General features: G+C 38.6%; 1 protein-coding gene and 1 non-coding gene across 4 annotated transcripts in view; both read left to right on the forward strand.

The window, feature by feature from the left end:
• The window catches only part of CSRNP3 (cysteine and serine rich nuclear protein 3), a 204,116-nt gene that overhangs the window by 151,094 nt on the left and 27,368 nt on the right, over positions 1–25,654 (forward strand). For all 3 annotated transcript variants that reach the window (XM_070357824.1, XM_005893455.3, XM_070357827.1), the window contains one exon: positions 22,842–23,101. In XM_070357824.1, coding sequence (XP_070213925.1) covers positions 22,842–23,101 — 260 coding nt within the window. The remainder of the gene's footprint in view (positions 1–22,841; positions 23,102–25,654) is intronic.
• LOC138985113 (U6 spliceosomal RNA) lies at positions 9,309–9,415 on the forward strand. Its single transcript, XR_011462378.1, has one exon. It is a non-coding gene; the product is annotated as a U6 spliceosomal RNA (small nuclear RNA).

Below are 25,654 nucleotides of genomic sequence, written 5' to 3' on the forward strand. Positions count from 1 at the left end.
AAGAATGCAGTGGTCTATCATGAAACCTCAGATTCTGGCATTCATTGTATTTTGATCTTGTTATTTTTCTAGAATGTCTTATGAACCAGCCTGGGAAATATTTACTTTTTAATTACAAGAAGAAAGAAATCTCTTCTGATAATTGGAGCTTCTTTAGTCTTGCTTTATTCAACATGCTAATGCCTTTCTTTGTTTTCCACCTAATAACTTCAGTCCCCTAGTTTACAAGCTTTCTGAGACACCCTGCCGAGAACAGACTAAAAATCCAGTCTCCTAATCACAAAATCTGAGTTTAAAACCAAGCTGGTCTGTTGTGTGTTGTACTGTGTCTAACTCCTGTGTTTATTTCCTGAGTGCTAAAAATAGTGCCTGGCATATAGCAGGTGCTCAATAAACATCTGTTAAATTTAACTAGTAACTATAGTATAAACAGAACTTCATCTGCAACCATCCACTCTGTGGTCCCTAAATGTGTTCTGCCACTGGCAACCTTGGGGTTCTTTTCAGTACCATTGAAATCTTACCCACACTTCCAAGGCCCTGCTCCATAAAACCTTTCCTGATCCTTCAGTAGCCAAGATGAATTTCTCCATTGAGTTTTCATAGCATTCCCTATTTATTTTATAATATTAAAGCAATCCATTCATTCTGCAAGTATTTATTTGTTGTAAAATATTATTTATAAAATGTGCAGTGAACACCCATTCTGCAATGTTCCAGCACTGAAGATACAGCGGTGAAAAGACTGATAAGGCCCTGTCAGTTTATATGCTGATGGTCATAATGATAGCAGACAAATGTATAATATCAGGCAGTGATAGGGACTCTGACAACAAAGGAGGTAAAGGATTGAAGAATGATGGATGGGCTTCTCTGAGCAAAAGGCACGTGAACAGAGACCTGGATTACACGAGGAAGTGTGCAAGGCCTTGTGCTAGGGGCTGAAAAGATAAAGACGTGAAGCATGCTCCTTGCTCTCATCAACATGGATAAACTGACCTGCTAGGCGATAATTATTGCACACACTTTCACTTTTCACTTTCATGCATTGGAGAAGGAAATGGCAACCCACTCCAGTGTTCTTGCCTGGAGAATCCCAGGGATGGGGAAGCCTGGTGGGCTGCCGTCTATGGGGTCGCACAGAGTCGGACATGACTGAAGCGACTTAGCAGCAGCAGCAGCAGCTGTGTCGGAAAACTACAGCTAACACGACCTCTAGAGGAAAGCCATTCTAGCGCCTGTTGCCTTGCTATTTTAGGTACTTCTGTGTTCCTTGCTATATTGTCAATTTGTCTAGGAAGAAATGACAGATTGTTCATCTTGGTGTCCACCAGCGTGCTCGCGGTGCCTGGTGCCTTCCCGGCCCAGCAGACTGGTAGGCTTGGCCAGTGCGGTCCTGAGCAGAACCTTCCCTGCAGAGCCTGCAGCTGGGGGAGAAGGCGCCTGGAGTTCCTTCCGGGCGTTCTCTGCAGAGGGAGCCAGTTGCTCTCCTCTGTGAATTACTGTCCACACTGAGAACCCCGCAGCAGAGAGTCTGATGAGTGGGAGAGCTGCCAGAGCAGTGCGAGGAGGCTGGGCCCTCCGGCCGCCAGTGAGGTTCATCCTCTAGCTTTCTGTTTGAAAAACTTACTGTGATCACAGTGGAGATGAGTGGGCGGAACTTGGAGAAAGTCGTACTCTTTTTCTCTCCGCATATATATATATCAAAAATGTATTCCAGTACCACACGGGGCAATTTGATTTATCCAGGTTGACAAAACCCTGCCTCTCTTTTTTCCCTGGAAAAGAAAGAATTTTAATTGGAAACTAAATTCCAAAGTCTTCAGAAACTGTAACCCTTATTCACAAGGCATGTCTGAGAGTTTACTGTCTGGGATAATTGTCTGCTTTAATAAGTTGGTTGGCCATTTAATAAAATGGTTGGCCATTTGTTGAAGCAGAAAGAAAGACAGCAAGGAAGAAAGAGCAAGTGCGTGATTTGTATGCAGGTAGAAACATGGCATCATAGAGTGCTGGTGCATGCAGTACAAATAGCTATTTTGAATCCCTAATCTTATTTGTTACACTATTTACATATGAGGTAATATCATCCTGCCTGCACACGGTATCTCACCTAATGGTGAAACTAGTCTGGACTGGTCTAGATTTTGTGTCAGATAGCAGAAGTCATCTCGGAGCTGTGGCCGTAGTCCAGTGCAAGCGCAGCAGGATTGCACGTGAGAATGACCCGATTCTGCAGAATTGAAAATCTGTTTCAGAGTCATAGGTAATCGTTGCATGATAAAAAGTGCAACCTCGCCTCTCTCCCTAGCTCTATTCTTCCTCTGCACTTCGTTTGCCTCCTGAATTGCTCCCCTGAGAGCTGCAAGGCACATCCTTTCATTATGCAAAGCCCTTTAGCTCCCTCCAGCTTCTGCTCTCAAACATTCAAACACAGCATGGGAGTGGCAGACTAAAGAGTAAAGAAACCTGGTTCTTGTTCTAACAAGTTCCTACATCTGTGTAAATACATGACACTGTTTTAGTAGTGTTCCTACAAACATTAAGAAAAACAATGTCTTCCATTGGGTCAAATGAACATCCTTATCTTATCAGCTTGGGGCCAGTGGCAAACTCATTATGTCAGCAGATTGGCAATTTATGCGGAAGCCACATAGAAATTGCCAGGGTTATAGGTGCTTAATATATGTTTATTCAATGAACAAATAAATATGAATGTGTGCCTGCATAATTGGGTGCATAAATTAGGTGTTTATTTATGAGGAACTCTTTGAAGGAGTGAATAACATAGGAGGATGATCTGTTTTCAGAGATTTGAAATGAGGAAAGCTATTCTAACTATATGAGGAAAACTATTCTAACTCCCATCATAGACATATGCCTTGAGGTGCTTCAGGAGCGCTGATGTATTTGCCTTATTCAGGTTCATCTCTCCCGTTTAATTCTCATAACTTATAGCATTGATGTGCAACACAGCAGAGGTAATTACTGTTACTGTGTACAACCTTGGCTTCACTAGAACCAAATTAGCAATCAACCAGATACTTGAAATAAATGGATATATGACTATTTAGACATACCTCTATGTTATTTGTATATATAACTACACATATATTTGAATTCTAGCAAAACTTAGACTCTATGGATATTCTTCCCATCCATTCCAAAATTCCATCATGATAATTCTCCTACTCTTGTATTATTTTTTAAGTAATTAGAGAATTAAGCATTAGTTGACTGATAACCGACAAATTCTTTTGCTTTTTACCGATGCTGGAGCAGAGCACACAGAGATTTGGTTTATGACTAGTGGCTTGGGATTGAGGGCAGTAGGGACTGGGCAGTAGGGTTGACCCCTATGTAAGAAAACCAGCAATCCTACTCATAGTATCATGGCATATGGCTCTGATCTAGGCCACTTATTTCCTTTTAGCTAAAATGGCTGATATGGTGAAAAGAAGTATGGCAGAAGATAGTGTGGGATCAAGGAAATAGGCAGGTCATAGAGCTTTGATTCTTGGTTGATTCAACAAGTCTTATTCATAAAGTAGCTGGAATTGAAGGAGTAAAACCAAGTTCTGAGTAGGAGGAAACTAAATGAGACTAGGGTTCTCGATAAGAAAACTTCAGTTCTGACAAGGAAATGGAATTCGATTTCAGAACCAAGAATGAGGCTGATTTAACCTGTCTGAATCTTTAGGTAGAGATTGGTAGAAACACGACTGTCCAGTGATTGTGAAGGTGTCCTGTGAAGAAAGAACAGACCAATTGTATACCTGGCATGCTAATGGAGATGAAGTTATTAACATTTCTAGGTTCATCCGCATTGTCTCTGAATTAGTACTTAGCTGGTTGTGATGAGATAGACAAGAAATGACACATTCATAACTATTTTGAAGTAGTTTAAGGTCTTAAACATACTCTATGGAATCTATGTATAAGGACTTGTAGTTATGTTTAATGGAATTTTGAAAATGTGAAACATATGGTCATAAATGCTAGAGTATAAGATGACTCATTTATAGTAATGCCACTTCATGAATGCATTAAACAGTTTTATTGTCTTACATTCAAAAGAGATACTATGATCTTGAAGTACAAAACGGAGAATTTATGTCTGTAAGTTTTCTGCTTTTTGTGGCATTCACTGTAGAAAAGTTGGAAAATTCAAAACTGTAAAGAAATGGATTTTGTGAAACTGTAATACTATCACTCCAAGATGATCAATTGTGATGTATTTTCTCAGTATTTCTTTTGTGTGTTATTATATAGCTATTATATATTGGTAAACATTTGTTTTCTAATCTATTTTTTATACTGAACATTGTATCAGGCATTTTCCAGTATTATTAAAATGTCTGCAAAATCTTATTAATTTTATTGGCTACAGAACTATCCCTTCATATAGACAAAGCCTGTTTTTAACGCAACCATTTCTACAGTGTCAACTATTTAGGTGGTTTTCAGTTTGTCATTATTATACATAACTTAATGAACATTTTGGACACATACGTTTTAAAACTTCTGATTACTATATCCTTAAGGTCAGTTCCTAGATCCAGAATTATTTTTATTGAAAAAAAAAAAAAAGATGAACCTTTTCTGAGGTTCTTGGAATATACATTGAGAACTTGCCTTCTGAAAATGTTGTAATAATTTATATACCAATCAGTAGTATAGAAAAATGCTCATCTCTTTGTACTATTGCCACAACTTAAGATTATTCTAATTTTTCATTATTTGCTAATTAAATGGGAAAAATTGTATTTTGTTATTGTTTTGATTTTTACTTATTTGATTATTAGTGAGTTTGAACACTTTTTATATATTTTAATCATTTACATACCACTTTTTGTCACTTTTCTATTAACTTTGCTCAGCCGTCAGTTGTTGGAAAATGGCCTGTGAACAGAGAAAAAGTACGGCTAATTCTCATTGTTCCTAGTAGTTGTATATTCTATAAAGTTGCAGCAAACAATAAATTAGCAAATACTGAACCTCTGCTCCTGGGAAATATAGGGTCAGGTTTCTGGGAGCCTGTGGTCATGTTTTCATCCACCGGTCAATGCATACTTTGTTTAGTGTGTTTCTGTTTCAAGGTAGTAGTGGCAATGTTAGTTGCTCAGTTGTGTCCGATTCTGCGGCTCCATGGACTGTAACCCACCAGGCTTTTCTTTCCCAGCCAAGAATACTAGAATGGGTTGCCATTCCTTTCTCTGGGGGAATCTTCTCAACCCAGGGACTGAACCAAAGTTTCCTGCATTGCAGGCAGATTCTTTACCATCTGAGCTACCAGGGAAGCTTACCTAATTTTTATTCTTGATTGATTAACATTAAACTCATAGTCAACAGCACAGTGATTCATGCCCATACAAAGCTTATCTAGCATGACATCACAGCCTTGCACTTAGGGACACCGGACATTTCAGCATTATGTTTGGGGCCATTTTCAAACAGCAAACTGACCAACAAAAAGCCCTAAAGTGCATATCCTGTGACACTAAACATACCATGTGAAGGATGCTGGTTTACAATAGGAGAGCTGAAACAGATTCAAGCAGTCAGCTTGTTCAGCCTCAGCTGAGAACGTGAGGCTACTCAGAGTTTGCACTGCTCTGGGCATGTCTGTCGGAGAAGCCAATGGCACCCCACTCTGGTACTCTTGCCTGGAAAATCCCATGGATGGAGGAGCCTGGTGGGCTGCAGTCCATGGGGTCGCTAAGAGTCAGACACGACTGAGCGACTTCACTTTCACTTTTCACTTTCATGCATTGGAAAAGGAAATGGCAACCCACTCCAGTGTTCTTGCCTGGAGAATCCCAGGGACGGGGGAGCCTGGTGGGCTGCCGTCTGTGGGGTTGCACATGACTGAAGTGACTTAGCAGGGCATGTCTGTGAATGATCATGAAAGTACCATAAGTATTGACTGGAGGTTACAAATAAGTTTCAACAAGAAGAAAGTGAAAGTGAAGTCGTTGTCGTGTCCGACTCTTTGCAACCCCATGGACTGTAGCCTACCAGGCTTCTCTGTCCATGGGATTTTCCGGGCAATAGTCCTGGAGTGGATTGCCATTTCCTTCTCCAGGGGATCTTCCCAACCCAGGGATCGAACCTGGGTCTCCCACATTGTAGACAGATGCTTTACCGTCTGAGCCACCAGGCGAATTCACAAATCCAGAATCTATGAATAATGAGGAATCACTATATCTTCATTATTTTAGTGATCTGGCCCCAGGTTAATGGTGATAAATATGGGTGGGTAAAGAAATGAATACACAAGTAAATGTAAATCAATTCTTGTTGACGGTAAAAGAAAAGTGTTGCTTAAATCCTATAATTTTGAGGTATAGAGAGGATTTGCAGTACCCACAACACAGAAGGAGCAAAACTGAGAGTAGTGAAGGATGTATGCTGACACCTGAGGAGAAAGTGTAGAACAGGGAAATGCGAAGGGCACCAGCATGAAGCCAGACAGAGTAGAACATGCGTCTCATCGACCAGCTTGTGACCTTGGATGAGAACCACTCTGGGCCTCTATTTTCTCCTACATAAAATCAAGATTAAAATATCTTCCTTAGACTAAACTTCACTTGGGGTACCTTTTGTCTCTTATTCAGCTACAACCCTAGGACCTTGTGTAATTCCCAAAATATATATGTCAGCTATGTTGGGTGTATATATATGTCAGATACTCAATGACAAAAATGTACCAAAAATGAAAAAAAAAGTATTTAAAGTCCAAAATATTGCAGATGGTGATTGCAGCCATGAAATTAAAAAACGCTTACTCCTTGGAAGGAAAGTTATGACCAACCTAGACAGCATATTAAAAAGCAGAGACATTACTTTGCCAACAAAGTTCTGTCTAGTCAAGGCTATGGTTTTTCCAGTGGTCACGTATGGATGTGAGAGTTGGACTATAAAGAAAGCTGAGTGCCGAAGAATTGATGCTTTTGAACTGTGGTGTTGGAGAAGACTCTTGAGAGTCCCTTGGACTGCAAGGAGATCCAACCAGTCCATCCTAAAGGAGATCAGCCCTGGGTGTTCATTGGAAGGACTGATGTTGAAGCTGAAACTCCAATACTTTGGCCACCTGATGCGAAGAGCCATCTCATTTGAAAAGACCCTGATGCTGGGAGGGATTGGGGGCAGGAGGAGAAGGGGATGACAGAGGATGAGATGGTTGGATGGCATCACCGACTCAATGGACATGAGTTTGAGTGAACTCTGGGAGTTGGTGATGGACAGGGAGGCCTGGCATGCTGCGATTCATGGGGTCTGAAAGAGTCGGATACAACTGGGCAACTGAACTGAGCTGAAAATACAAAATAGAGCATTTTCATTGTAAAACACTTGTCATATGGGATTAGTCCCTGCCAATGAATAGTTAACACATATTGATCTCTCCATTTCACATACTCTACTGCTCTATATAAATGATTTATGTCAATTCAAATTATATGATTTATTGATTTCTTTATTTTTATTTAACAAACACTTGCATAGTACTTACTATGCACCAAGCTTTATTTAATGCTTAACAAATATTAATTTGTTTAACCCTTGTTAACAACACTATACAGTGGGTTTTATTATTAAAACTATTTTATATTAGTACATGAGTCATAGAGGGAGTAAGTAACTTGTCCAAGGTCACACCACAAGCAAATGGCAGACCCAGGATTTGAACTAAGTGTTTTATCTTCGGAGTTCATGTTTATAACCTCTACTCTGTCACAACAGCCCTAGGAAATTTGAGATAAAGAAGCAGGGGTTAAGTCACTGACCTGAGTTGGCAATGAGCCTACTGGTGTGTCTGACTTTAAAACCTGTGTCATTACGATTTATAGCTCCAGGCCACTAGCATTCTGGTAATAAAACAGCAGAGGCTTACAACAGTTTACTACCTATGTTGCTTCTAACTGCTTCTAAAACAAAAGCATCTTGCTTTCTCTCTTCCTGTTTTCTTAATAATGCAGTTAGATTTTCATTGCTATAATTCCAGGTTTTTTTTTTTCTGAGTCCTGAAAGCTGATTTTCATGGAACATGAAAGTGAAAGTCGCCCAGACCTGTCCAACTCTTTGTGACCTCATGGACTATACAGTCCATGGAATTCTCCAGGTCAGAATACTGGAATGGGTAGCCTTTCCTTTCTCCAGGGGATCTTCTCAACCCACAGATCGAACCCAGGTCTCCCCCATTGCAGGGGGATTCTTTACCAGCTGAGCCACTAAGGAAGCCCATACCTTGGCATAAGCCCTCTTTATTTTTATGGATGCCAATCCTTGACTAAAGTCTGATCTGACAAACATACTTACGTCATGGAACATAAGAAGGGAGAAAAAAGAGTCTTAGCCCATTCCAGAACTAAGAATGGGCAGGAGATTGTTAAGATTAACAGCTTGAGCCTTGGACTGATGCTGTCTGCATTCACATCAGGCTGCTCTGCTACCAGCTGTGAGGTTTTGGTAAATCGCTTCACCTCTCTGGACCTCAGTTTCATTTATAAAATTGAACAGTCTACCTATTCCAACAATGTTTGTATTGGTATGAAGATTCAAAGAATTAATACCTATGAAGCACTTAGAAAGGCCTCGGCACGTGGTCAACACACAAATAAAACTTCATCAATAGAAGCAGCATTTAAAAATTACCCAATTATCATTACTAGTTTTACAGCTTCACCACTTGTGTACTAGTAAGTTTTCAAACTTTGTGATTACACACCTCTACCATTAAAACTGGCCTATGTACAAATATCCTTACTTTATGTATAGATTGTCAAAATGTGTAGCAGTGGTTTGTAGTAATAGATTGCATGAAACTTTAAACTGGATCACAGCAATGATTCACCAAGTCTTGGTTTATCTTTTCCTAATGCCCCTAAGCTGCCCCTGGATTCTTGTACCCAGACCTCTCCTCCCCGAAGAGTTCTTTGCTCAAAGCTACCTATGGCCTTTTCTAGTCTTTCTCAGTTTCAACGGCTTGCTGTAGAAAAGAGGGTAACTTCTTCTGTCGAAGGAAAGTAATTATATCCATTACCATCTGGGAACAATAATAGTCCCCTAACTCTCTCAAGATTATTCAAGTACTCAAAAAACATCCTGTGTTATCCCTACTGAATCCTTGATCAAAGACCAGAAGTCTGGGGGGTCAAGGCAGGGTCGACCTCAAATTGATTCTGCTTCTCACGTTTTTCCTTATGCCATCTCCCAGCACCAATTCCCTTTGGTGAGCGAATTGGTCCCTGGCAAGGGCTGGAGATAAATGCTTTGCTGGTGAAAGTCACTTAAAACTTGAATTTAGAGTGCTGGCTTCAGCATCACTTATACTAAAATTGGAATAATCCAGAGAAGATTAGCCTGGTCCCTGCTCGAGGATGACATGCAAATTTGTGAAGTGTTCCAGACTTTTTTGACATATGTACACTACTATGTATGAAATGAGGGCAAGAGGGGAAGGGGGTGTCAGAGAGATGGTTGGATGACATCACTGATTCAGTGGACATGAGTTTGAGCAAACTCGGGGAGATAGTGAAGGACAGGGAAGCCTGGCGTACTACAGTTCGTAGGATCACAAAATCAGATAGGACTTAGTAACAGACAACAACATATAAAATAGATAACTAATGAGAACCTACAGTTTAGCACAGGAAACTCTACTCACTGTTCTGTGGTGACCTAAATAGGAAAGAAATCCAAAGAAGAGTGGATATATGTATATATATAACTGATTCACTTTGCTGTACAGCAGAAACTAACACAACATTGTAAAGAAACTATACCCCAGTAATATATACGCCACATTTTTTTAACTAAAAAGAAAACCTTAGACTTAGAGACATTGAAGACCATATATACATGAGAGGAGGTCAGGGAACTGGTTAGTGGAGAATGCTGAGAACCAAGGATCCAAGGTTGAGTTCACTCCAGATGTAAAAGAAACATAGAAATCATTGAGAAGTGATGCTCTTGAAGATAGACGGGGTTGAATCCTACTTTTATGAAACTCAGTATACACATTCTGCTTATTTTTTTCTCTTCCATCCCAAAGAATAGAAAATCCTAAAATGTAGAAGGAAAAGAAACCTTTTTATGCCTTTGTTTGTCCTTCATAGCCCAAAGTCACATTTAGCTTTGGAAAAATATTTCCTGTAACAACCCATATGTCATATGAGTAGCATAGAAAAGGGGAAACATAGACCCAAGAAGGGGGACTGTTTCTATGCATCCTGAGGTACCTGAGAGTATATGTGGATGCACACAGTTGACCCCCCATATTCGTGGATTCTGCATCTGCAGATTCAACCAACAAATGATCTCAAAATATTCAGAAAAAAACTCCAGAAAGTTTAAAAAGAGAAACATGAATTTGCTGTGCTCTGGCAACTATTTACATAATATTTACATTATATTTGCAATAATCTACATAGCATTTACATTGTGATGCTGGGAAAGATTGAGGGCAGGATGAGAAGGGGACAACATAGGATGAGATGGTTGGATGGCATCACTGACTCAATGGGCACGAGTTTGAGCAACTTCCGAGAGAGTGAAGGACAGGGAAGCTTGGCATGCTGCAGTCCATGGGGTCGCAGAGTCAAACACGACTTAGCAACTGAACAGCAAGGTATTATAAGAAATAATGAGCTCATTTAAAGTATACAGGAGGATGTACATAGGTTATATGCAAATATTATACTACTTTACTTAAGGGACTTGAGTATGGACTTTGGTTCCATGGGGGTCCTGGAACCAATTTCCCATGGATTCCAATGGACACCTTTATCCCCCTATTTGCCCCATAGTTCAGTTCAGTTGCTCAGTCGTGTCTGACTCTGCGACCCCATGAATCGCAGCACGCCAGGCCTCCCTGTCCATCACCAACTCCCGGAGTTCACTCAAACTCATGTCCATCGAGTTGGTGATGCCAATCCAACCATCTCATCCTCTGTCGTCCCCTTTTCCTCCTGCCCTCAATCCCTCCCAGCATCAGAGTCTTTTCCAAAGAGTCAACTTTTCTCACGAGGTGGCCAAAGTGTTGGAGTTTCTGCTTTAGCATCATTCCTTCCAAAGTAATCCCAGGGCTTATCGCCTTTAGGATGGACTAGTTGGATCTCCTTGCAGTCCAAGGGACTCTCAAGAGTCTTCTCCAACACCGCAGTTCAAAAGCATCAATTCTTCGGCGCTCAGCTTTCTTCACAGTCCAACTCTCACATCCATACATGACCACTGGAAAAACCATAGCCTTGACTTAGACAGACATTTGTTGGCAAACTAATGTCTCTGTTTTTCAATATGCTATCTAGGTTGGTCATAACTTTTCTTCCAAGGAGTAAGCGTCTTTTAATTTCATGGCTGCAGTCACCATTTGCAGTGATTTTGGAGCCCCCAAAAATAAAGTCTGACACTGTTTCCACTGTTTCCCATCTATTTGCCATGAAGTGATGGGACCGAACACCATGATCTTATTTTTCTGAATGTTGAGCTTTAAGCCAACTCTTTCACTTTCTTCTTTCACCTTCATCAAGAGGCTTTTTAGTTCCTCTTCACTTTCTGCCATAAGGGTGGTGTCATCTGCATATCTGAAGTTATTGATATTTCTCCCAGCAATCTTGATTCCAGCTTGTGCTTCTTCCAGCCCAGCGTTTCTCATGATGTACTCTGCATAGAAGTTAAATAAGCAGGATGACAATATACAGCCTTGGCGTACTCCTTTTCCTATTTGGATGTGATATCAAATCATAACCGGGTCCACTCCTGGGAACTGCCAGATACATTCCCAAGAACTTTGGGCTGATTCTCTCCTTTGGCAAGATGTTTTCAAAGGGAGATATCTGTGAGCTACAAAGAGATCCTGGTAGCTCAGTGGTAAAGAATCTGCCTTCAGTGGAGCAACTAGGGTTTGATCTCTGGATCAGGAAGATTCTCTGGAGTAGGAAATGGCAACCCACACCAGTATTCTTGCCTGAGAAATCCCATGGACAGAGAAGCCTGGTAGGCTATAGTCCATGGTGTCGCAAGAGTTGGACACGACTTAGCAGCTAAAGCACCACCATCCTGAAGGATGAGGTAATGTCTCCTTCCCAATGAACAACAGGCTTGTTTACTGCTTGCTAAGAAAAACAGTGGATTCCCAAACTCATTGTGCTTTTGGTATAATGCAAACGTACTGTGTGGGCAGCATCTATTTGGCTCCTCCACCTTGCCCCTGTAGAATCTGGTGAACAAGGAGTACCAACAGAAACAAGATGCTCTTTCTACTTCTTGTACTGTGAATAATGAAATAGTTTGTTTCTGACCCAGAAACTCATGTTTTTGCCCCCATCTGTGAAATATTAAGAGGACAACTCTTTAGTTGCAGGGTAAAATTGTCCCAGACAAGATAAATAGCTGCCTTCTCTCAAATTACATAGTTGCCTATATTGTATCAGTTCTGCCTGGCTCTTGTATTTCAATAAAAATTCAAAATTCTCCTTGCTTGCTTCTGCAGTTTGTCTCAGGAACTCAACAACCATGGCTTTTACTTTCATTTCTACCAACCACAAAAAAGAGGTAAATTAGATGTCTTAGAACATGGCTATATATCATAAAATTCCATAGGAAATTAATAAATCTTGTGTGATATGATTTTATTTTTACAGGATAGTCATGACTCTAAGGCAAAGATAATAATTTAAATACCAAGAGACAGAATTGTTTTGTAGATCTATCACTAGTGAACTGCTAAAGGCACAAATGTCAGCCTTGTTTTTGCTAGAGGTCAGTACCAATTAGTGATGTTTTATCAGCAGGATTTCTCTTTCAAAACTGTTTTATGATGTTCAGGTAACTCCCCTACTAGTTACTTGCTTTTTAGAGATGGGTTTACCAGCTTATTATTAATGGATTATTTAGAAGTTTATTATGGTGCTAGGGTTTTTGTTGGGTTTTTTTTTTTTATGTCAGATCTATTGAAATGGAAAATATTGCATATTTCAAATGGTTTGTAATACAAAAGTTATGTGTACCCTGAAGCCATGAAGGCAATGTGTCCTCCCTTCAGTATATTATGTTTTTTATTGAAAGATACCTTCAAAAAATAAAGTGACTAGAAACTAAGAAGGAAGGAAGACACTGACCATGAGGCTTTAGGGGAGAACTGTCAAATGCCATCTTATCATTTAAAATTAAGGAAAGTGTATTCAGGAAATGTATATGTTTACATGTTTACCTCATAGCTCAGTTATTCATTCATCTCATTTGGTTACACAAACATTTATCAAGTGAGTCTTCAGTGCCTGGGTGTGTGCTGCACCCTGAGGGTTCTGCAGGGAGCAACATGAACTCCTTGCCCACTGGGTGTTTACCAGGCAGTGGAGGAGAAACACACACTCATATTATATACCAAGTCAGGGGTGTTCTGGAAATGTGTAGAAAGGGCACATACCACATATTAGGGATCCTATGAAAGGCTTCTTAAAGTTGACATTTGAGCCGAATCTCAACTAATTTTTCTATTAATAGTAGATATGGGGTGGTAATTTTATGCCAAACATGATACTTTAAGCAGTTTCCTTATTTGTAGCTTTTAAAAGTGTTAAAACAGACAATGAGAGGATTATGAGAAGTTGAAGCCTATGCTCAATCAACCAACAACTATTTTTGTAGAAAAATCATGAAGTTTTTCTTTTGTTTTTCTTTCTTTCTTTTTGATGTTTACAACCCTCCAAATCTTTCGTTGACAGCCAGGAGACAGAAGGTACCACAGTAACCCCAGCTGCCCCACTCCCAGCTGCCTTCCCAGACTCCGTTTTAATCCCAACTCTGCAGCCCTAGATCTCTTTTTTAAATTTAGAATGTCTGACATATGGAGCCAGTAATACAGCATTGATGAATTTCTTCCTTTTGTGTTTTTTTTAATGATTTCGATTTTTGTTTGGGGTTAGTACAGTAAAGGCTTTTTAGGTTAAGGATATAAAAAAGAAATGTGCTTCCAGATTTCCTCATTTATAGCAAAGTTCAAGTGCATTACCTTTGACCCAGTCCTCTCCAGAATGACTTGATCTTAGTTGCTCTTGTTATTTTTGAGGATTTTGTTTCATTTTGTTGTTATTGTTGTTCAGTGATGCTCTGACCTGGATTATCATGATATATTAGGCTTGATGGGGCTACATTGTTGGGCCAGATGAGATAGAGTGTGGGGAAGTCGTTGAGCAGGTGGGAAGTGCTGTTTAATCCTTCTAACAGTGGAGGCTCATGGTGGTACTGAGAAAATGTAAAAAGCAGCAAAACAGGTTCGTGGAGCCAAAGAATAGCAAATATCTCCTTCTGTCATTGTGTGAGCATTTTAATCAAATGGCCTGCCTCATGCAGCTTTATTTTGCATTGAGATATTCCATGTCCCCCAAATATTTCTCAGATGGTGGTAATGAATTGCATTGCCCTCTCAGTTGTAAGAGCGCGGGTATTCTGCTGCGGAGCCATATGGTTCCCATTTATTTTAATGTGTCTTTGACATCAGGAGAATTGCTGAGACAGCAGAGGAAAGTGCTTACAACTTGGACTGCAGCCAGAGCTGCGAATATTTATGTTTAGTGACGACTACCTTTTTTTTCCCAGGAAAAAACGATATGGTCCTAAGATGGTATCCATGTTGAGATTTTAATAAAATGAGAGTTTATATATTTTGGAAATAGCTGTTACTTTAATAGCAGTGAAATGTATTTCTTAAGCATGTAGTTTTAGGGTTTAATTGCACGTATGAGAGATTAAGGAAACAGCCTGGGAAGTAGGTGGTATTTATTTTCTCACTGATAAAAAAGGAACACACTTTTTGTTTGGCTTAACAGCATCACCACGATAGTAGTCTGCATATGTAATGCTTTCCATCTGTGATTCTTAAGGTTTTTTACAAAGGTAATATTTCTGATAATACTCCTGAGGTAAACATAATTCTGAAAATACTAACAGAGGGACTGAAAAATGCAGGTGCCCCTTAATTTAATTGGTATAATGGAAATTAGCAAATTTAGAATTCAGATTTTGAATTATCTAACATTATCTAACAAGTTATTATTTTCCAAGTATGAGGATAGGATAACACTTTCTCCAGTTCATTAGTGATATGGTATGCTTACAATAAAGAGGCATTCTTTAAAAATGAGATGACAAAGACCTCAGTAATAATCAATGTTCCATATATAAATGTTAATATCTCTGTAGAAATCTTAGATTCTCTGGAAAATTATTATGTTATCTAAAGGAAAATACATACTGTTAACAGAGAAAAGTAGTGATAACATTGATCAGTTTCTGTGAAATTGTTCTCACTAGAAATAAAGTCAGATGGCCAGTTGAATATATAGAACAGGGAAAAAAATTTCTGAACTTTCAGTTGTTTGAGACAGAACTGAACAGAATGCAGGGTCTAAATTTAGCAAAACACTTTAATATTATATTGTCTTTCAAATATCTTGCCAAAGGATTTTAATATATAAACTTTAAGTGATAGTTATATAAACACACTATTTATCATATAAAGACCAGAAGGAAGACTTCATATCAAATATAGAATTAGAATCCCAAGATTCATGATGCCTAGTACTATAAATTTGATGGATGAATTGATGAGAAAGGAAAATTAGAGTGAAACTTGGTTGATCGTTCAGTTAATGGTACTATTTTAATCAATGGTTTAGTCTAAATTTGTTTGAGTTTAACAGTTCACTATTCCCAGTATTAATTGCATTTGATGTTGATGGATAGGGCTTTCTAAGTCACACTGCATTTTCAGTGGGCATCAATCTAATGTAAGCAGTGAAAGGGTTAGTGCTAAATCAGCTATAAAGGTTAAAGATAAGAGAGGACATGATTTCTTTTTAAAATTTTTGTTCTTTCAATTTTAAAAAAAAATTGAAAAAAATTAAAAAAACTACATTGGAGTATAGTTGATACAGTGTTGTATTAGTTACAGGTGTACAGCAAAGTGAATCAGTTATAAACATATATCAAGTCTTTTTCAGATTTTTTCCCCGTATAGGTTATTACAGAATACTGAGTAGCATTCCCTGTGCTATACAGTAGGTCCTTATTCATTTCTTTCAGTTTTTTTATTTCAAATTTATAACTTCAAAATACAGCATTTATTCCTTTTGTTCTAATGAGAATAAAATGACCCCCTCCCTATTTTTTTAGGTAACTCACAAGAATTAGGGGGAAAGTGCAGAGGGCATTTTTAATAAATTCAAATGTATGAATAAAAAAGAGCTAGTTCTGAGAAATGACCACTCTTTGTGAGTTAATCATCATAATTATTTATGACATCAAAGCTGGAAGGTCGAAGTTCTCAATTTTTATTTGCAGCTTTCTAAATATATATCAAAATCCTGGGCAGTAAACTTTATTTTTTTTCAAGCAGAGAATTACAAGTAGATGATTACACTATTAAACCACGCTCTGTAATGTCAAATTCAGCTTGCAGTGTGCTGAGCGGCCTGGGCTGTAGCTGTCAAGAGACTGGGGAGAGAGCTGCCTCCCTGCACGCGGATCTCTGGCTTGCTTGTGTGGACGCAGCTGACAGACTGAATAGATGACGACGTGACGCGCATGCTCATTATCCAAAACAAAGCCTTGGTCGTCCAGCCTGAAGGGTCAACTTTTTATATTATTTCTGTTTTCTTGTTAAATTTTTTGCTTAAATGCGTATGCAGTATTTGTACATGTCTTGATAGAAAATTTATTATCACATAGTCTTATGTGAGAGGGTTTCTTCTTTTGTTTTGTTTTTGTAAAACTAACGATTTAAACAAAAGGGTTTCATCTTGAGTTATTTCCACTCAGAAGTTTCAATACACAATACACAAGGACGTTATTAGTCTTCAGAGTAATCCATTGTGAATATTTTCAACCTGTTATTAGGATGGAAAATACTTAGGGTAAATGGTTAAACTACCTAATCTTGTCTGTGAGTTATAAACCTATTTCTTCTCTACAGAAGGACTGACATCAGAATGCTGACTGGTTCTTATGTATGTTTATCATACTTTATATTCTCCAGTCAGTTTGCCACGTTGCTAGTACATAAATTGGTTGGTTGGTTGGAGATGGGGAAGAATGGCATTTAGGGGCTGGAGAGACAGATGTGCTGCAGTTTGAAAAGCGGTTAGAGCTATCATTCATACTACAGGGAACCAGAAACAAACTGGGACTTGATATCTCAAGCATCACTTCAAGTGGGAGCTACTCTTCCTTGATTTTTGTTTTTGAATGCTGCTTTCATAGAAATAAGGGCATAGTAAAAAAGTCCCTAATTTGATGGGTCCTGACATTTTCTTACATTTACCGACTTTGTCTCCATTCTGATGTCCTTTTGGGAAATGCAAAGCCCTTCAATTCCAAAACATGGGGGATATCCCAGTATTGTCTCTAACAGATCCAGTGTTTGGAAAAGTCTTTCTTTCATGATTATTTTTGCACATGGTATATCTTTAATGAAGTGAAAGTGTTACTCACTCAGTCCTGTCTGATTTTTTGTGACCCCATGGACTGTAGCCCACCAGGCTCCTCTGTCCTTGTAATTCTCCAGGTAAGAATACTGGAGTGGGTTGCCATGCCTCCTTCAGGGGATCTGCCCAATCCAGGGATTGAACCCGGGTCTCCTGTATCACAGGCAGATTCTTTACTGTTTGAGCCACCAAGGAAGCCCTATATCTTTCATCACTGAATATAAAATAACATCCTGAGTATAACATACTATTGATTTGGCCACCACTTTGTGTTATATACTTTAGGTAATTTGAATTCTGTTCACAGTTGGAAGGAAAATACTCCCAAATAGTCTTTACTTTCATTTGCCTCTCGTTTACCCAATGCCTCAAGACATTTCCTTTTATTAGTCTTTTGGAATTGTTTCCACTTGAAAGATTTACTATTTCCCTAAATACCTTACTTGAGCAAAATAACAAAACAAACAAACAAAAACCACAAAAATACAACTGTGGTAAATAGATTTGAAAAACTTGAGAATGTGACATAAAAGAATAAAAGGGAACAATTAGAACAAGGAAGAATTACTTTTGACAGCAAACTGGCTTCATTTTCAAAGGAACTATTCCTATATTGTTTGGTTGCTAGATCCATTTCACTCCTTACCTGTGGTTGAGATCTGAGACCATGCTTGTGATACCAGGATCAAGAGGGGCCGATCTTGACAATTGCGTCAAGCTGGAGAAAATGTGAAAATATGATCACAGGAGATTTGTAGAAGTCCCTTGGAAAGATTGAGGACATATATTTTTTTAAATCTTAATAACTTTAACCATTGGAAGTTGATTTAATATCTAAGCTGTTATTGTTAATTCCTATGCAAAATATTTTCTTATGACAGTGGGGTTTTAGGTTTCATGACTTCATAACTGATATGATCTTGATTTGTTCTTCAAAAGGCGAGAAACAACATACTTTCAGAGCCCCTGATTAACTTGGCCTGTATAATTTAAGAAAACAAGTTTTTATTACCCAGGATTTACCAAGATAAACTAATTTCAACAATCTCACTTTGCTTCTACTAAATTCCCACCCCACCCCACCCCGCAAAGAAGAAAAGTAAACTCAATATTGACTTACAAATCATCTGGTATTTTCCTTTTGAACATACTGCATAGGAGAAAGAAGTATACTATTAACTTCATCAGACCCAAACGGTAGAATTAATATTTTCCACGGTTTTCCCCTTGTTTAACATCAGACTGGACCAAAACTCTCAACCTCCGTGTGGCAACTTCAGAGCCAAAATACATAGTTCTGTTTACTGCTCTCTGCCTTTCCACCTATATCTGGACTTTGCTGATAGTTGTTGACACTAAAAGAGCCAAATGTGCATTAAGAGTAACTGAATCACTCCTCAAGCACTGGCCCCAGAATGATTGCGCTAGAGTGGAATCAATAATCGAGAATCTTGTCTTCAGATTTACAGACTCAGATGCACAATGGTCTCTGTGCATACAGAGAGAGCAATCTCAGATGCAATGACACACGCATTCACAAATGTCTGAAGTATAAACCTGAAAGCAAATTTGATTATTTTCAGCAAGAAATAGAATTGACAAGTCAATCAGATAGTCTTGTTGACTTTTGAAGTTATATTCCAATGTGAATGAACAGGTTGGTTTATGCGTGTCAAAATGGAGCAAGGTTGGTTGCATTTTCTTAGAGCCTGATGTGAGGCCGCTTTGATATCTTGATATACTCATCTTCTCTGTAGGATCAGAATATTCAGAATGTGTGTCTCCTCAGAGCACTGGCTCCCCTGGATGGCCCTGAAAACACACTGTACAACTCTTAGCTTTGGCTTCCATTTTTTAAACGTGTATTCTATTGAAGTATCGCTGATTTACAATGCTGTGTTTATTTCTGCTATACAACAAAGTGATTCAGTTATACATAAAAATATATATATATTCTTTTTCATATTATTTTGCATTATGGTTTATCACAGGATATTGAATATAGCTCCCTCTGCTATATAGTAGGATTTTTGTTGTTTATTCATTCTACATATAATAGTTTGCATCTGATAATCCCAAATGGCTTCCATTTTTAATCCACTCTGAGCATGAACTCTTTATATAAATGTATGGTATAACTTATTTTATTTTATCTACTTACTTTCTCACCCTGGCATCATGAATTAGTTTCTCAACTCTCTTCTTCATTCATTTTTAAAAGCATTTTAAAGATGGGTAGCTTCTGCAGATAGCTAATGCTGGTTACTCTGTGCTGTTTATTCCTTTAATTTACAAGGATCAATATTATCTCCATAATATGTGATGATTTTACAGCAATACCAGTACACCCTGATGTGCTAGCCATAATGGTGGTCCCAAGAGCTGTGTCCTGGTTGGAACAAATAATACTGCTGCACTTAGACACCTCTGCTGCAGGATGGTAACTGAGTGAGATAAAAGAAGAGGAGCTGGAAGGCAGCAAAAAATTAGCATTGCATATGAAAACAGACTAGTTATTTTTCAAAGCAGTAATGAACGCCACTGTCTCCTTCATTTTTTTTTTCTTGCTCTTGACTTCACAGTAGTAAAATGAACCCTGAACTCTGTAGAGACACAACATTGAGTTCAATTATCCTGTAAAGGGCACAGATTACTAGGTAGGTGTAGCATCGAGGTTTCAGATTCCCTATGGCAAATGTGCTGAGTGGATTTCATCTGTTTTTCTCAGGTTTGAAAAACACAGACTCTTTTTTGATAACTTCATTCTGTGATTGTTAGTCAAATTGGTTCTGGAGGCAAGAGACAGCCCACAAGGGCCTGTTCTAGGGCTCCAGATCAATCATCAGAAGAGAGAGACATGAGTGCCTCCTAAGTTTAGGAAAGCCACATTTAAAATATTCCTCATAAGGCTAATCTTACATCTCAAAGCCTTCCTTTAAAATGTATTCTGTAGGCTTTTTGATCATATTTCTACAGTGCTACTTATAATATGCAAGTGCTGAAACAAGTATAAGCACGTTTGAATTATAAGCTGTAGTGGATAGGAAAAAGCATAAGTCCATGTGCACTGTGACAGTGTTAGAAATGCCAGGAGCCCAGATGAAGGGCTCCTACTCTCTGCCACTGTTGTCTTTTTCCAAGCCTTGGAAAATCATCTCTTAACAGTTTTCTGGGGAAAACATAATATGGCTTTTTGTGAAAGGATGGTACAGTAGATTCATCCAAAAGGTGGAATTCTTTTATAATCCAAAAACGTAGGTACAAAATTTCAATAAAAATTTCTAAAGGAAATTCATGTAGAGTACTATGAATTATCTAAAAAACAAGTAAGAAAATTATCAGATGTGTTTATAATAATTATTTTAAATGAGTACATTAAAATATTTTTATTTGTAAATTATGGCCTTGAAAGATAGTATTTTCAGGGCATCATTTGCATCTTCATGATATGAAGAGCAAAATAAGTTCAAGGTTATCACCCAAAAAGCAGAGGGTCTAGCCTGCTGTAAGGTGGTGATGGATGAGGTTGTCGGATCAGGTAGCAAATTACTGGGCACATGGTTGAATTTTGCTTTCTATGGCGAAATCTTTTACATTTTGACAAATTCTTCTTTGTTTTGAGATGATTTAAACCTACAGTTATGAAGCAGATCAGAGCTTTTAAATCTAAGTTGAAAATTGTCACTACTTCCAGGAGTACAAGTATGTTGCCGTGAACATGTACATAGATAACTAGAAAAAAATAAATGGAAAAACTACATACATGCTGGAAGCATTTGTTCCCTGGCAATCTCTTCTGGAGAAGTAAAGCACTAATGAGGAGGAAAAGTTGAGATAGCTAAATTCTTGCCCAGATGTCTTATTTCTTTTACTCTGTTTGAGTCTATTTATTTTGAGTTTCTCATCACTGGAAATGAAAGCTCCATGTGGGCAGGGATCACAGATGTCTTTTCCACCAATATATCCAATCATTTAGAAAGTGCCTGGGAAAACTACTGGTTTATATTTATTGAATATATAAATCCTCAAAATGATATGTATCACAGCAACGTCTCTATTTGGCTTGAAGGTTTTATAAGGAGAAAATGAGACAACTGAACTTGGAAGTTCATTCTATTCCCTTAGAAGCATATTTTTATATAAATCCAGTGCTCCTGTAGTTATTTTTCTTTCATTGTTTATACAGTCTTACAAATAAAAATCATCTTTGGAGTCTGGAGCAGTTGACATCTCCCAGAAGCAGTGTGGCACCAAATCTTAGCCTTGTTCATCTTGCTTAGCTTGATCCCAGCTTTCTACTGTGGCCTGATGGCTAAAAGACTGGGCTCTAGAATAATGAATCCCATTTTCACTGCTAGTTATATGACCTTGGCCATGTCATTTAACCTTTTGTGGATTGTTTCCTCAAAATGGAGGCTTGGATTATTCCAACTCAAGCAGTCATAAGAATAAAATGAGATAACTCATGCATAGTCCTTTGCATAGTTCTTTGAACAGTCCATAAATGTTAGCTGATAGAAAACATCTGAGGGGTTCATTGTTTCTTTTTGTTTCATTGAAAGAAATCACTCAAATTCTATAAGACTGGGTTACCTCACAACAAAATAAACAGACCGGCACATCTTCCAACTTCAAAAGGTCAATGTGTAACTCTGTTCCTCTCAACTACAGAGTTCATTTCAACCTTCCATGGTGCTCTGCGCATCTTGATGTCTCTGTAACTAATAGTAAAGGTTCTGATATATTTCATGACATTTTCTATATTCTCAATGTATACTTGGATTAAAGTCCCACTGTCCATAATATTACTTATTGGTGTTTTCATCAGATGAAAACTTGGTTACATTTAGATTGTAAAAATGCCTAAATAGTGCCATTGAGCCTTTTTCTATAAATGTTTATTGCATTTTGGAATTTTCTAAAATTTAAAAATAGACATTTATTTCACACCAAGTGCCCTCCATATCAAATGAGAGCCAAAGAGTTTGTAGTATGTGTCTTTTCTGATTATAGTAAAATACAACTCATGTGAAAATCATAAAAGCAAAACTTAAAAGGTGAAGGGAAATGAGAAACTAAATTCTGCCACTGATTCACAGACTACTGGCAACTTGCCCAAATGTTTTCTTGGACTACCATTATAGAGGTCTTAAAAGTCTACTCCACCACAGCTAGGAGAAAATCTAAGCAAGGAATGCGGAGTCTGTGCCAATTCTGAGTGACAACATTTTTAGTGTCTCCCAGCCAGAAAGGGTTGACCATAAATTTAAGATCATCAAGTGGCATTTTCTAATTCGTCACCTCATCCGAAAACTGCTGTGGGGCTGTTCTCTGAGTTGTTTCTTTCCCTTTCAGCTTCCTCCATCCTCAAAAGAGAGAAGCGGCTGAGGACCAAGAATGTGCATTTCAGTTGCGTCACTGTGTACTACTTCACCAGGAGGCAGGGCTTCACGAGTGTGCCCAGCCAGGGCGGCAGCACCCTGGGCATGTCCAGCCGCCACAACAGCGTGCGCCAGTACACCCTGGGCGAATTTGCCAGAGAGCAGGAGAGGCTCCACCGTGAGATGCTGAGAGAACACCTCAGGGAGGAAAAACTGAACTCTCTAAAGCTAAAGGTAAAAAAACCTTAGAAGTGCACTTTTATTTATTTATTTTTTTTACCAAACCCCCAATCCTTACCTCAATCTGGTTGCATTAACCCATTTTCATATTTAGATCCGCAGATTAAAATGGGTATTTTTCCGAGCAGACTCTCTGCTGAGGCTTTTTTAAAGGAAAAAGAGTATAGTCTCATCACTGAAAACAGGGCAGAAAACTTCCCTGACATCGTTTATTTATTCACTCTTCCTGGAACTTACATATTAACAGAAAAGAAAAATATTAATCATGTAGACAAAATCACAGCTTCATAAAGTACCATAAAGGGAAGTTGCTAAGTGCTAGGAAAGTATGTACCCGAGAATTGATGGGGGCCAGATATCAAGGAGTTTCCTTAAGAAAGTGACAATTGAACTGAAATCTGAACAGGTAACTAGCCAGAAAGGGTTGGTGAGAGTGGTTCAGGCAGCAGAGAACACTGAGTTACCTTGTGTCAGGAGGAAGCACCGGGAGCACACAGAGGCTAGTGAGCCTGGAGCAGAGATGGAAGGAGTAGAGCATCATGAAGGGGGTAGGGTTGGGCTTTGTCAGTCTGATTAAGACATTGTTTTTCTCCTCATCCAAATGCTATCGGAAGTCATATAGGAGTTTTAGGCATGGGGTCGGTTGGCAGAATAATGTGATCTGGTTCATGCTCTGATTTGAGAATGGTTTAGAGGTAGGGGTAGCCGTGTCGGGGGAGCTTATGGAGTCAGACCAGTTAAGAGACCATTACAATAGTCCAGGAGAGAGATGATGGTAGGTTAGATTACACTGATGGTAGGGGAGATGAAGAGAGATGGACAGAGGGAGTAATTTAGGAAATAAAATCAACAGTCCTTGATGATGGGTTGGATTTGGAAGGAAAGTGGGGAACTGTCAAGAATGACTCCTAAATTTCTGGCTTGCAAAGCTGAATGGGTTGTGGGTGATAGTACCTTTCTCAATGATAAGAATATGACAAGGAATCCAGGTGATTCTGAGAGGCTTTTGAGTTATTAAAGTGATGTCAGGGAGGGATCCAGGTAGAGATAACTATCATTGTGCCATCTTAGAGATTAAGTGGAGAGAAACACAGCTCAGAAAACCTTTTCCTCGATCAGAGACACTCTTTATATTTGTATTGATCCATCAGCTTATCAGCTTGTAGTAAAGGGCCTCCCATTATTATCTAAGGACAAAGGAAGAAAGACAAAGATTTTTCTTACATAATCCAGGATGCTTAACGTAAAGGATCACTGGCTAAGTAGCAGAAACACCATAAGCACACCTGTGTTACCTGTACCTTTAGTTGCCAGTATGAAGTCAGATAGCAGAGGTGTGATGTGTGTTTCAAAACCCCTGTTTTTAGGTATTTTGCACCTCATGTATGTGCTTTGTTCCCAACTGCGCAAGAAGACAGTTGCTTAAACGAAGCTAGTTACAACCTAGCCTAGAGCAAGTCTCATAACTCCTTTGGAGGTATTTTTGACACAGTTCATTGAAAGGCCCTTAAGATTTTTTTTGGTAACAAGTCACTATTGTTGCTGTTCTTCATGACAGCTTTGAATGTAGCCTAATTTAATAATAATTCTCAGATTTGCTTCTGAAATACACTCTCTGCTTTTCTAACTCACTACAAACCAATGGTAACCCTTACTCAAAAGATGAAGTCATTCTCCAAGCTCAAAATATTGGTGGAACAATAGTGATGGCTGCCATTCATTAAATGATTTTTTACTTGCCAGGCATTTTATAAACATTATTTAATTTAATCCTGACAAAAACCCACTGGAATAGGTAAATTATGAGACCATGTGTACAACTGAAGATAAAGAAGCACAAAGATGTTAACTGGCTCACTCAATAGAAAACTATTATCTTGTTACTTACTATTCTAAAATTAATTGATTACCCCCCATAGGTGTTGGGAAAGACAATCTCTGTACCTATTGGGAGTCATCCCTGTCTGGGGTTTGGTACTGTGTGTAGTGGTTTTTAACAGGTGGGGAACTGTAATTCTATCTAAGAACCAGAAGATTTATTGTGGTGACCTTTGTAGCACACACACACAATGACTATTGGGGGAGCTACATGCCTTCAGGAACATTCCTCCTTACCAGGCAGTGATGTGTTCTGATACTATAATTCGTATTCGGTTACTTCTACCCTTTTATTTTTAGCAAGCTGAAGAAGAAGCAAAAACAGGCTTCTGTTATTGATTTACTTTTGTCATTCTGCTTACTGTTACAAGTTGAAGAGGCAGTCTTCCGAGTGGGTGTCATGCCTTGGTTTGTCTGAAAACATGCAACTTTCCATTTTGGTGAAGATACAAACAAAAGGCATTTGGATATCATCACTCCTTTCAAATGAATGCCAAGCGAAAAAGATAATGAATGGGATTCTAAGGTGATCTGATCTAAGCCTATTCAAAGTATTCAGAAACTGGGAAACACATTTCACAGAAAACTAATAAAAGATCAAAGCAATGTGGACTCATTGACTAAAAAATCTGAGGGGTGTTAATGGAAGAAAATGTATATTAACTTTAA

The sequence above is a fragment of the Bos mutus genome, chromosome 2 (assembly GCF_027580195.1).
Source record: "Bos mutus isolate GX-2022 chromosome 2, NWIPB_WYAK_1.1, whole genome shotgun sequence".
NCBI classification, from domain to species: Eukaryota; Metazoa; Chordata; class Mammalia; order Artiodactyla; family Bovidae; genus Bos; species Bos mutus.